Source organism: Neophocaena asiaeorientalis, unplaced genomic scaffold (assembly GCF_003031525.2).
Source record: "Neophocaena asiaeorientalis asiaeorientalis breed wild unplaced genomic scaffold, Neophocaena_asiaeorientalis_V1.1 scaffold515, whole genome shotgun sequence".
In the NCBI taxonomy this organism is placed as follows: Eukaryota; Metazoa; Chordata; class Mammalia; order Artiodactyla; family Phocoenidae; genus Neophocaena; species Neophocaena asiaeorientalis.
The window spans coordinates 2,106,856-2,119,618 of record NW_020175829.1 but is presented as its reverse complement, the minus strand read 5'-3'; the positions used below and the strand labels follow the sequence as shown (position 1 = coordinate 2,119,618).

The 12,763-nt window shown below is 35.2% G+C and overlaps 1 protein-coding gene across 1 annotated transcript in view; it reads left to right on the top strand.

Moving 5' to 3' along the window:
- ANKRD31 (ankyrin repeat domain 31) overlaps nucleotides 1-12,763 on the top strand; it is a 125,546-nt gene that overhangs the window by 55,700 nt on the left and 57,083 nt on the right. The window contains 3 exon segments of the mRNA XM_024732796.1: nucleotides 2,535-2,587; nucleotides 3,777-5,295; nucleotides 7,815-7,952. Of these exon segments, the coding sequence (XP_024588564.1) occupies nucleotides 2,535-2,587; nucleotides 3,777-5,295; nucleotides 7,815-7,952 (1,710 nt within the window).

Sequence of the window (12,763 nt, the reverse complement as noted above, 5' to 3'; positions counted from 1 at the left end):
TTTTCTTATGGCTGTACTTTTGCCTTGTCATTCATCATTGCACTAAGTTGAACTACAAAAGAACTTGACCTGCAGTTTCAAGAAGATTATATAAGAACTGTTTATTTTTTTTATTGAAGTATAATTGATTTATAATATTGTATTAGTTTCAGGTGTATAATGTAGTGATTCAGTATTTTTATAGATCATACTCCATTTAAAGTTATTACAATATAGTGGTTATATTCCCTGTGCTGTACAATATATCCTTGTTGCTTATTTATTTTATACCTAGTAGTTTGTATCTCTTAATTCCAAAACGCTATTTTGCCCCTCCCCCTTCCCTTTCCCCACTGGTAACCATTACTTTGTTCTCTATATCAGTGAGTCTGTTTCTGTTTATACATTGGTTTGTTATATACATTGGTTTGTTTTATTTTTTTAGAATCTATATATGTGATAACAGCGTATTTGTCTTTCTCTGACTTATCTCACCAAGAATAATACCCTCTAGGTATCCATGTTGTTGCAAATGACAGCATTTCATTCTTCTTTATGGTTGAGTAATATTCCATTGTATATATATAATACTGTATCTTCTTTATCCATTCACTTGCTATGGACAGTTATGTTGCTTCCATGTCTTGGCTATTGTAAATAGTAGTGCTGCTATGAACATTAGGGTGTGTATATCTTTTTGAATTAGTGTTTTCATTTTCTTTGGATATATACCCAGCAGTGGAATTGCTGGATCATATGGTAGTTCTACTTTTAGTTTTTTGAGAAACCTCCATACTGTTTTCCATAGTGGTTTTAACAGTTTGCATTCCCACCAACTGTATACAAGGGCTCCTTTTTCTACAAATCCTTAACAATCTTTGTTATCTGTAGACTTTTTTTTTTTTTTTTTTGCGGTATGCAGGCCTCCCATTGTTGTGGCCTCTCCCGTTGTGGAGCACAGGCTCTGGATGCAAAGGCTCAGCGGCCTTGGCTAACGGGCGCAGCCGCTCCGCGGCATGTGGAATCTTCCCGGACCGGGGCATGAACCCGCGTCTCCTGCATCAGCAGGCAGACTCTCAACCACTGTGCCACCAGCGAAGCCCTTTCTGTGTTATCTTGTTTGGAAAAATATCTTTCAGGTCTTCTGTCCATTTTTTTGATTAGATTTTTTTTTTATATTGGGTTGTATGAGCTGTTTATAAATTTTGGATATTAACCCCTTATTGGTCGTATCTTATACAAATATTTTCTCCCATTCAGTACGTCATCTTTTTGTTTTGTCAGTGGTTTCCTATTCTGTGTAAAAGCTTTTCAGTTTTATGAGGTCCCATTTGTTTATTTTTTGTTTCCCTTGCCTTAGGAAACAAATCTCAAACAATATTAGTATGATTTATGTCAGCGTGTTCTGCCTATGTTTTCTTTTAGGAGTTTTATGGTTTCTGGTCTTACATTTATGTCTTTAATCCATTTGAGTTTATTTTGTATGTGGTGTGAGAAAATGTTCTAATTTCATTCTTTTACATTTGGCTGTCCAGTTTTACCACTTATTGAAGGCACCCTTTGTTGAAGAGACTTTCTTTTCTCCATTGTATGTTTTTGCCTCCTTTGTCATAGACTAATTGAAGATAGGTGTGTTGGTTTATTTCTGGACTCTCTATTCTGTTCCATTGATCTATGTGTCTGTTTTTGTGCCATTACTGTGCTATTTTGACTATGGTAGTATTGTATAGTCTGAAATAGGGAGCATGATACCTCCAGCTCTGTTCAACTTTCTCTAAATTGCTTTGGCAGTTCAGGGTCTTTTGTGGTTCCATATAAATTTTGGGATTATTTGTTCTAGTTCTGTGAAAAATGTTGTGGCTATTTTGATAGGGATTGCATTAAATCTGTAGATTGCTTTGAGTAGTATGGAAATTTTAACAGTACTCTTCCAGCCCAAGAACACAGTATATCTTCCCATGGCTTTGTATCATCTTCAGTTTCCTTCATCAGTGTTTTATAGTTTTCAGAGTATAGGTCTTTCACCTCTTTGGTTAAGTTTATTCCTAGGTATTTTATTCTTTTTGATGAGATTGTAAATGTAAATGGGATTTTTTTCTTGCTTTCTCTTTCTGATAGTTCACTATTAGTATATAGAAAAGCAACAGATTTCTGTATATTACTTATGTATCCTGCAACTTTATTAAGCAGACATATTAGAAAATGATGATAATACAATTAATTATGAAAGAATGTTTTGCCTTATAAAACCTTGCACACAGTTGCATATCTGAGTATAACTGTGGGGAATATAAAAATACTGAGTTCAGTATTTAACATCTTTAACATAATTTTGTTGGGTCTGTTTTGCTTTTCCTAGAGAAATGTTTTCAGCTTTCTCAATAAATATGGAAATTATAAATTATGGAATATTATATGTGCCAATTTTAATAGAAAGTGTTTGCATAATTTCACTTTTTCCACTTGGTTTTCTCATGGCAAAGGAGTTTTGGTTTTAGAAGTCTAGAGTGACTACTGGAGGCTCTTTTCTTTGATTTTTCTCTTTTTGCTTACAGCGCAGACAAATAGCACTGACCCTTCAGACTTAGAGGATGAACACCACCACAAGGTATATCTCTGTTCAACAATGAACATTTTTATAGAGCACACCTGCTGGTTATTTTATAGATCGTCCCAGGGGAAAGAAAGACTACTGAAGCATTCACCAGGAACAGTGACTTCACCTTTGGTTTTTTTTTTTTTTTTTTTTTGCGGTACGCAGGCCTCTCACTGTTGTGGCCTCTCCCGTTGCGGAGCACAGGCTCCGGACGCGCAGGCTCAGTGGCCATGGCTCACGGGCCCAGCCGCTCCATGGCATGTGGGATCTTCCCGGACCGGGACATGAACCCGTGTCCCCTGCATCGGCAGGCAGACTCTCAACCACTGCGCCACCAGGGAAGCCCACCTTTGCTTTTAAGACACTTTGAAATAATTACATAAGAATCAGAAGGTTCTGGCCTGTTAGTTTGGGAAGCAGTTGAATAAATAAAGCATATGTGGGCACACTAATGTATTGGTAGCCATTTCCATTTCCTTTCTCCTCTTTATGGAGCCATGAGGGTTATCAACAATGTCGAATTTCCTCTGGCCTGAGCACAGTATAAGAGTCAAAGGTGTCGATCCATCCCTTCAAACTTCACATGGTGGGCAGTTACTTTTCATCTGGTGCTTGTGTTGTGACATGTGAGAGGAAGCACTGTCCCAGTTTTAATCTTGGCAGCCCACAGTAATCTTCCCATGCAGGCCAACTTGGTTGTATGTCTGTCTTTTTGTTTTTAAATCCCTTCTTCCACTGCCCTACCTGTGGTCTCTCACAGATGCCAGAGGAAGAAACTCTCTTAATTCTAGGTCTATCTATATAACAAATGGGAGAGGAGAGTGTTTCTACAGTATTCTTGTAAAGATTCCTTGTAAAGGAATTATCTGATTGTTTTAAAAGCCTCTAAAAATTAGGTAGATTAAAATTTTTCATTATGTTTAGTAAGATAGATAGTGCTAAAATACTGGCAAAAAGAAATTAAAATGTACAGGAGAAAATAAAGATTAGTACACATACTGAGTCTATTACTTTTGCCTTTCTTCTGCTAGTCTACTTTTCTGAAATACAAATCAGGTTGTATATATCCCAGCAGGTCCTGTGGTTAGATCAAATTATAACATTGAATGGAATATTAGTTTGCTTTATCTCCAATCCAGAATGAATTAAGTGTAGAACTATAGTTGAAAATTAAAGCTAACTATGTATTTTGTTTCTACAGAAACCAAAATTCAGTTCTAAAAATCACAGTGGGTTTGTTTGTGATGAAAATTCCAAGAGACAGAAGCCAGAACATGTAAAAGTCAATAAAGGAAGCAAAGAGGGTTTATTTATAAATAAAGAAGATGTATATGAACATTACCAAAAAGATTCCCAAAACACGAAATTTGGTAAATCCAAGTATAAACGATCAACTCTTAACCAAATATACTCGACAGGACTCAGAAAGGACAATCTCCATGGTGTTGAGGATCCCAGCACAAATGTGTCTGAAGATAAAGGAAGAAGAAATACACGACATAAAAGAACTCAAGTCGATGATGCAATCCAAGAAATCAATCCAAGAAAGACAATAGCTGTCTCTTCTTCCAGAAAAATAAACAGATTGGTTACTTGTCAACAACATACTCTCCAAACCCTTGATGACCTTCCAGAAAAGTCATGTAAACCTTTTAGCCCATCTCTGTCAGGCCTGAAAAATGGTTTAAGTAACAATGTTGAGACTTGTTCATTTCCCAAAGAGACACATACCCAAAGCCTGGATTTATCAGATAGACAAGAAATAAAATTTTTGGAATTAGAATCCACTGACCAAGCTGAAGCCGTTTCTTTCTCAGGACTTTCTTTACATAAAAAAACCGAGTTACCACTTGTTACTACAGATCAGCAGCCTCATACTCACCAAGAACAGCAGCACATTAGCCCTTATAAATCTCATGAAAACAGTAACTCAGGTCAAAAAGATGAGAGCCCTAATAAGTGGGAAAACTTTTCTCCATCCTTTATAAAGGAAAATTTTAATAATGATGATGATGGTGATTCCTGTGCTCCTGAGGAGACTGTAACATTTAAAAAGGTGATCAGTTCTTCAGGTTGCAAAAACCACGATAATTATAAAGAGAATAAAACAAATAGAGAAGAAATGGATTTTCAACAATTTTTACCTTCTCAAGACCATTTTTCACAGGAAAATGAGTTAATAAAAGCAGGCAGCCTAACCATATTTCCACAACAGGAAGCTGTTAATTTTTCTAATTCAGATAATATAACAGTTTCTGAACATGTTTCAAATTATGAACAATGTACATGTGGAACTTCTTTTGATCACTCACATGGCAGTCCTGAACATACTTCCCTTGCTTGTACAAGAACACTCTCAACACATGAAGTTTCAAAGTTGACTAGTCATGTGGAACTATTCGAGAGGCCTCAGGATTGTAGCCCCAGAATACCAACTCCTTTAATGAATCAAACGGATACACATATTGGGGAAAAGGTGAATAAGGAAGGAGACACTAAAAGGAATTACACTGACAAAGGCCAAAAACCAAGTTCTTCAAATAGGCCTTTATCCAGAGTTGTTCATTCTCAAGTAATGGAAACAACTAAAGTTGAAAAAAGGAGACAAGAGATCAAAACTATACATAGTATAGGCTTTCAGTCCACTGACAATATCAATAAAGAATTGACCGTCTCACAGCTTAGTCAAAGAGAAGAGAAGGAAATTTCTCACAAACCAGGTATTAGTAGTATTGCTCAATTTGTACACATTTCCTGTAGATTTACTTATTTCACAGAAATTTCTAACTGAATTTCACTCAACCTATGCCCAAACTGATAAGAATGAGGACATGTGGACCATAATTTGGAGATACTTTTAATTAGTTAAGTAATGGTATTTACTTTGAAAGAATGTGCTAAATTGATAATGACAGGAGATAATAAACAGTATTTCTATGAGTTTTTATGTTTCTATGAGTTTTTTTAATATAGCACCTGCTTAGTATCAAGAAAGCGAACAACATTTTCATAGCAGGAAATTGTTAGCTCCATTGATTTCAGTGATTCACAGTTGAAATTGCATCCAGGAAACTAATTTATGTTTGTTGTATGAAAACATTTTTAAAGGCTTCCACTCCTTTAAAATAAGCAGTCCAGCTAGGAACAGAAACTTGGAACAATTAACATGACTAGACTCTTTTTTAGTCATGTAACCGGTAAGGAGAACTACAACACTGATATTGCAAAATGTTTGTTTTTCAGGTGAGGAATTAACTAATAATGTCAATGGAGATGAAAACACTATAAGAAATTGTGAGGAGAAGAAGGAAAAAACAGATTCAGAAATCCACATGCCTACTAACATCCAGGAACACAAAAAAGTTCAGAATTTCAGAAAAAGGCAAAATTTCTTGAAAGCTACCTGCAGCCAAGGTTTGTATTCCTATTTTTATATAGGGAAAGGTTTGCATGATCAAGCCTAGCAATCCACTCTGCTTCAAAGAATTATACACTTTCATATTTACTGTTTTTTTAGTCATTCACTAACTTATAAGATTATTTCATCTATATTTGTCAGATGGTTTTACTGTAATCCACCACTTGAGAATCTCTTAGTCTTACAATATATTGTCATACTTTTGCCTATGACTTCTAATTTGTTATGTTAGAGGAGATAAGATAAACAGTAGAGACAGCAAGAATGTTGAGCGGGGGCAGCACATCTGAATTGTGTCAGATCCCTTAGATACTTCCACTGAACCTTTTTAACACATGGGAAATTAAAGAAGCATAGCCACTAGTTTCTTTGTGTCAGATGCATGAACTGTGTGTGTTTGGCAGCATGGATAGCTGACTATTCTTTGATAGTTCTTGGAGCTAGTTCTGTGTGAACAATAGACTGGACTACTTCAGGTTAAATGTTAAGCACCGAAAAGTTGATTTAGTAAGAAAAAGTTGATATAGTAAGAGGTAGGAATATTAGGCATACTCTTTGAACCTTCCCGCATTGTCCGCCTGTCATGTAAACTAAAGCCCTTCTTATACATACCTCCTGTAGCGGGTTGAATAGTGGCCCCCCAAAACATATGTCCATGTCCTGTTCCCTGGAATCTGTGATACTATCTCATTTAAAGAGTGAACATTACCTTGTTTAGAAAAAGAATCTTTGCAGGTGTAGTTAAGGATCTTGAGATGAGGAGGTTGTCCTGGATTTTCCAAATGGGACCCAAATCTTACAAGTATCCTTATAAAAGAAAAATGGAGAGAGCTTTGAGACACACAGGAAAGGAGAAGATAATGTGAAAAGCCAGGCAAAGGAACAATGTAGCCAAAAGCCAAGGAAGCTAAGGAATGCTGGTATCCATCAGAAGTTGGAGGAAGCAAGGAAGGATTCTTCCTTAGAGCTTCCAGAGAGAGTGCAACCCTGCTGACACCTTGGTTTTGGACTTCTGGCCTCCAGAACTGTGAGATAATGTATTTGTGTTGTGTTAAGCACAACACAACCACCCAGTTTGTGGTCATTTGTTACAGCTACCACAGGAAACTAATACATTTCTCTAGCAGCACTGAATCATATTTTAATGTAATTTTTTACATGTCTGTCATTCCACTATACTGTAGGCCACTTGAAGAAGAGATATTGTCTTCTATTTTCTTTATATGATGTTACAAAAAATCTTTTAGTACATCATTTTAGCATAGTTTGGGAAAAAAACTATTCACTGTTTTTAGTTCCAACTCAAGTCTAACTTGTGATGCAAGGAAAAGATTTAAAAATCTTCAGATAATGATATTGTACTACATTTTCTATGAAAGAAAACGAAATACCCAATAGGCCATGGTTTGGTTGTTGGCATCTTTTGTGATCAGAAACACACCCACTGAGATATAAGAATAGTTATAGAAAGAGGATTTTTATAAAATCACAATTTGGTTTAAGAAAATTTTTATCCATTGATAGAGGACTACTGAGAGTGAAGTGAGTGTAGAAATGAAGCAAGTATTATTTGTTTTAATCAAGCATATGATAGAGTGAACAGCTAGAATGAATTTGAAGTAATGTGATCAGATGCTCTATCAATTCTTTATAAGTTATATTTTTAAATAGTAACAGTGATGATATTAATTGAGGTATGTTTCTGTGTAGTGCATCCTACTTAGGATGTTCTGAGGAAGTTGCTGTGTATTTTCTAAGATCCTTCATAATAATCAGCACTTGGCAGAAAAGAATACTCAGTTTTGCTTGGCAAATTTACAGAAATGAAAACAGCTGGGATCAATAAGAGGAATGCCAGAGGAGAAAGCCAGCTTCATTTGGCTGCCAGAAGAGGAAACTTGTCTCTGGTGAAAGCTCTGATAGAATCTGGAGCAGCTGTGAATCTAAAAGATAACGCAGGTTTCGATTTTAAATTGTAGTTGTCTTTATAATTTGAACTCACTGATACACACATTTCATCTACCCTCCCCCATTTTGATCCTGGCTGATATATAGCTGCTCACTTTGAAAATCTTTTTGTAATATATTATTATTTAGTTGAATAGTAAGATTTATCTTGGTTCACACCAATTGCTAAAATAACCTTCTCCTTTGAAACAGTTTTTAACATACGTTTGGGAACATTCAGAGGTAGTATACAGAATGGGAAGGGAAAGAAGCTTTATTTAGACCTTTTCCTTGGAGACCTTAATATCATTATCTAATTTTGTAGAGAATACCAAATTTTCCCATTTCCCTGTCCCTTCTTTTCTTTCCTTGTCTATTAATACTATTCCTTTTTTCTCCCATGTCTTGTTTTTATCTTAAACCTCCATTTTTAAATTGGTCTTCTAACATTTTTCTCAAGCACAAAAGAAACTTGTATAAGGAATTCCAGAGGGAAAAAACTCAGACTGATTGATCAAATGTCATTTCAAAGAGAAATGTGACAATACAAGATATAAATAGGAAGGTCAGATGATCTTACTCTATTTTAATATCTGACTTGAAACCATTTGACATGATTAGTATTTACTCTAGTCCCATTATATCTTATGCTCTGTGAGTCTTTTGGCACTTGTATCAACAAATATTTTTGATGTGGTTAATTTGTTTAAAAAAAAGAAGCATACTTTTTTATTGAGGTATACTTGATTTGTTATATTAGTTTCAGGTGTACAACATAGTGATTCAAAGTTGTAATATTGTACAACTATACCTCAGAAAAATTTTTAATTACAAATAAAACTAAAAAACAAACAAAAAACCCCAAAGTTGATAGATTATATTCCACTTAGTTATTGTAAAATATTAGCTATATTCCCTGTGCTACAATATATCCTTGTAGCTTATTTATTTTATACATAGTAGTTTGTACCTTTTAATCCCCTATGCCTGTCTTGCCCCTCCCCCCTTCCCTCTCCCTACTGGTAACCACTACTTTATTGTTTATATCCATGAATCTGTTTCTGTTTTGCTGAATTTGCTTGTTTCTTTTATTTTTTAGATTCCACAGGTAAGTGATAACATAGAGTATCTTTCTCTGTCTGACTTATTTCACTAAACATAATACCCTTCAGGTCCATCCATGTTTTTGCACAAGGCAAACTTTCGTTCTTTTTATGCCCAAGTAGAATTCATTGCATATACACACACACACACACACACACACACACCCCACATCTTTATCCTTTCATCTGTTGATGGACACTTAGGTTGCTTATATGTCTTGGCTATTGTAAATAATGTTGCTGTGAACACTGGGGTGCATGTATCTTTTTGAATTAGTGTCTGTTTTCTTCAGAAATATACCCAGCAGTGGAATTGTTGGATCATATGATAGTTCTGTTTTTAGTTTTTTGAAAAACCTCCATACTGTTTTCTACAGTTGCTGCACCAATTTACATGCCCAACAGTGTACAAGGGCTCCCTTTTTTACATATCCTCACCAATATTTGTTATTGATGTTTTTTTATGATAATCATTCTGAAAGGAGTAGGATAATATCTCATTGTGGCTTTGATTTACATTTTTTTGATGATTAGCAATGTTGAGCATCTTTTCATGTGCCTGTTGGCCATCTGTATGTCTTTGGAAAAATGTCTATTCAGGTCTTCTGCCCATTTTTTGACTGGCATGTTTCTTTTATTGGTTTTGAATTCTATGAGCTGTTTATATATTTTGGATATTAACCCCTTATTGGTCATGTCATTTGCAAATATTTCCTCCCATTCAGTAGATTTTCTTTTCATTTTGTCAGTGGTTTCCTTTGCTGTGCAAAAGCGTTTAAGTTTAACTGGGTCCCATTTGTTTATTTTTTATTTTGATTCCTTTGCCATAGGAGACAGATACAAAACAATGTTGCTATGATTTATGTCAGAGTATGCTGTCTATGTTTTCTTCTAGGAGTTTTATGGTTTCCAGTCTTACATTTAGTTCTTTAGTCCATTTTGAGTTTATGTTTGTATAGATGTGAGAAATGTTCTAATTTCATTCTTTTACATGTAGCTCTTCAGTTTTCCCAGCACCACTTATTGAAGAAACTGTCTTTTCTCCATTGTTTATTCTTGCCTCCTTTGTCATAGATTAATTGACATAAATGTGTGGATTTATTTCTGGGCTGTCTGTCCTGTTCCATTGATCTGTGTGTCTGTGTTTGTGCCAGTATGAGACTGTTTTGATTACTGTAGCTTTGTAGTATAGTCTGAAGTCAGGGAATGTGATTCCTCCAGCTCTGGTCTTCTTTCTTGAGATTGTTTTGGCTATTCGAGGTCTTTTGTGCTACAGTACAAGTTTTAAAATTATTTGTTCTAGTTCTGTGAAAAATGCCATTGGTATTATGATAGGAACTTCATTGAATCTGTAGATTGCCTTGGGTAGTATGGTCATTTTAACAATATTAATTCTTCTAATCCATGAACACGGTATATCTTGTCTCTCCATCTGGGTGTGTCATCTTCAGTTTTTTTTTTTTTTTTCATCACTGTCTTATAATTTTCTGAGTACAGCTCTTTTACCTCCTTAGGCAGGTTTATCCCCAGGTATTTGTCTTTTTGATGCAGTTGAAAATGAGAAGGTTCCTTAATTTTGCTTTCTGATAATTTGTTGTTAGTGTATAGAAATACAACAGATTTCTGTATGTTAATCTTATATCCTGCAACTTAACTGAATTTATTGATGTGCTCTAGTAGTTTTTTGGTGGTGTCTTTAGGATTTTTCTATGTATAGTACCATGTCATCTGCAAAGAGTGACAGTTTTACTTCTTCCTTTCCAATTTGGATTCCTTTTATTTCTTTTTCTTGTCTCATTGGTGTGGCTAGGCCTTCTAATAATGTGTTGAATAAAAGTGACAAGAGTGGGCATCCCTGTCTTGTTCCTGATATTAGAGAAAATGCTTCCAGCTCTTCACATTGAACATGATTTTAGCTGTGGGCTTATCATATATGGTCTTTATAACATGGAAGTATGTTCCCTCTATACCTGCTTTGTGGAGAGTTTTTTTCAAAATGGATGTTGAATTTTATCCAAAGCTTTTTCTGCATCTGTGGAGATGATCATATGATTTTTATTCCTCAATTTGTTAACGTGATGTGTCACATTGAATGATTTGTGGATATTGAGTCATCCTTGCATCCCTGGGATAAATCCCACTTAATCATGGTGTATGATGTTTTTAATGTATTGTTGGATTCTGTTTGCTAATATTTTGTTGAAGATTTTTGCATCTATGTTCATCAGTGATAATGGCCTATAATTTTCTTCTTTTGTGTGATATCTTTCTCTGGTGTCAGGGAGATGCTGGTCTTGTAGAATGAGTTTGGAATTGTTTCTTCCTCTGCAATTTTTGGAATAGTTTGAGCAGGATCGGTGTTAATTCTTCCCTAAATATTTGGTAGATTTCACCTGTGAAGCCATCTGGACTTTGGTTCCTTTGGGGTTTTTCATTACTGATTCAGTTTCATTACTGGTAATTTATCTGTTCCTATTTTCTATTTCTTCCTGATTCAGTCTTAGGAGACTGTACATTTCTAGGAATTTGTCCATTTCTTGTAGGTTGTCCTTTTTATTGGCATATAGTTGTTTGTAGTAATCTTTTACGATCCTTTGTATTTCTGTGGTGTCCATTGTAACTTCTTTTACATTTCTGATTTTATTGATTTGGGCCCTCTCTCTTTTTTTGTTGGTGAGTCTGGCCAAAGTGTTGTCAATTTTGTTTATCTTTTCAAAGAACCAACTCTTAGTTTCATTGATCTTTTCTATTTTTTTTAGCCTCTATTTAATTTATTTCTGCTGTGATCTTTAAGATTTCTTTCCTTCTACTAACTTGCAGGTTTTTTGTTCTTTTTCTCTAGTTCTTTGGGTGTAAGTTTAGATTGTTTATTTGAGATTTTTCTTGTTTCCTGAGGTAATCTTTTTTTTAACATCTTTATTGGAGTTTAATTGCTTTACAGTGGTGTGTTAGTTTCTGCTGTATAACAAAGTGCATCAGCTATACATAAACATATATCCCCATATCTCCTCCTTCTTGCCTCTCCCTCCCACCATCCCTATCTCAACCCTCTAGGTGGACACAAAGCACTGAGCTGATCTCCCTGTGCTATGCAGCTGCTTCCCATTAGCTATATATTTTACATTTGGTAGTGTATATATGTCCATGCCACTCTCTCACTTGGTCCCAGCTTACCCTTCCCCCTCCCCATGTCCTCAAGTCCATTCTCTACGTCTGCGTCTTTATTCCTGTCCTGCCCCTAGGTTCTTCAGAACCTTTTTTTTTTTTTTTTAGATTCCATATATATGTGTTAGCGTATGGTATTTGTTTTCCTGTTTCTGACTTACTTCACTCCTAAGGAAATCTTGTATCACTATAAACTTCTCTCTTAGAACTGCTGTTCCTGCATCCCACAGATTTTGGATCATTGTGTTCTCATTTTAATTTGTCTCTAGGTATTTGTTGTTTTTTCCTTTGATTTCTTCAGTGATCTGTTGGTTGTTTAGTAGTATGTTGTTTAACTTCCATGTGTTTGTGTTTTTTGCAGTTTTGTTCTTGTAGTTGATTTCTGGTCTCATAGTGTTGTGGTCAGAAAAGATGCTCAACATGATTTCAGGTTTCTTATATTTACCAGTTCTTGTTTTGTGGCCTAGCATGTGACCTATCCTGGAGACTGTTCCTTATGCACTTGAAAAGAATGTGTATTCTGATGCTTTTGGATGGAATGTTTTATATATATCA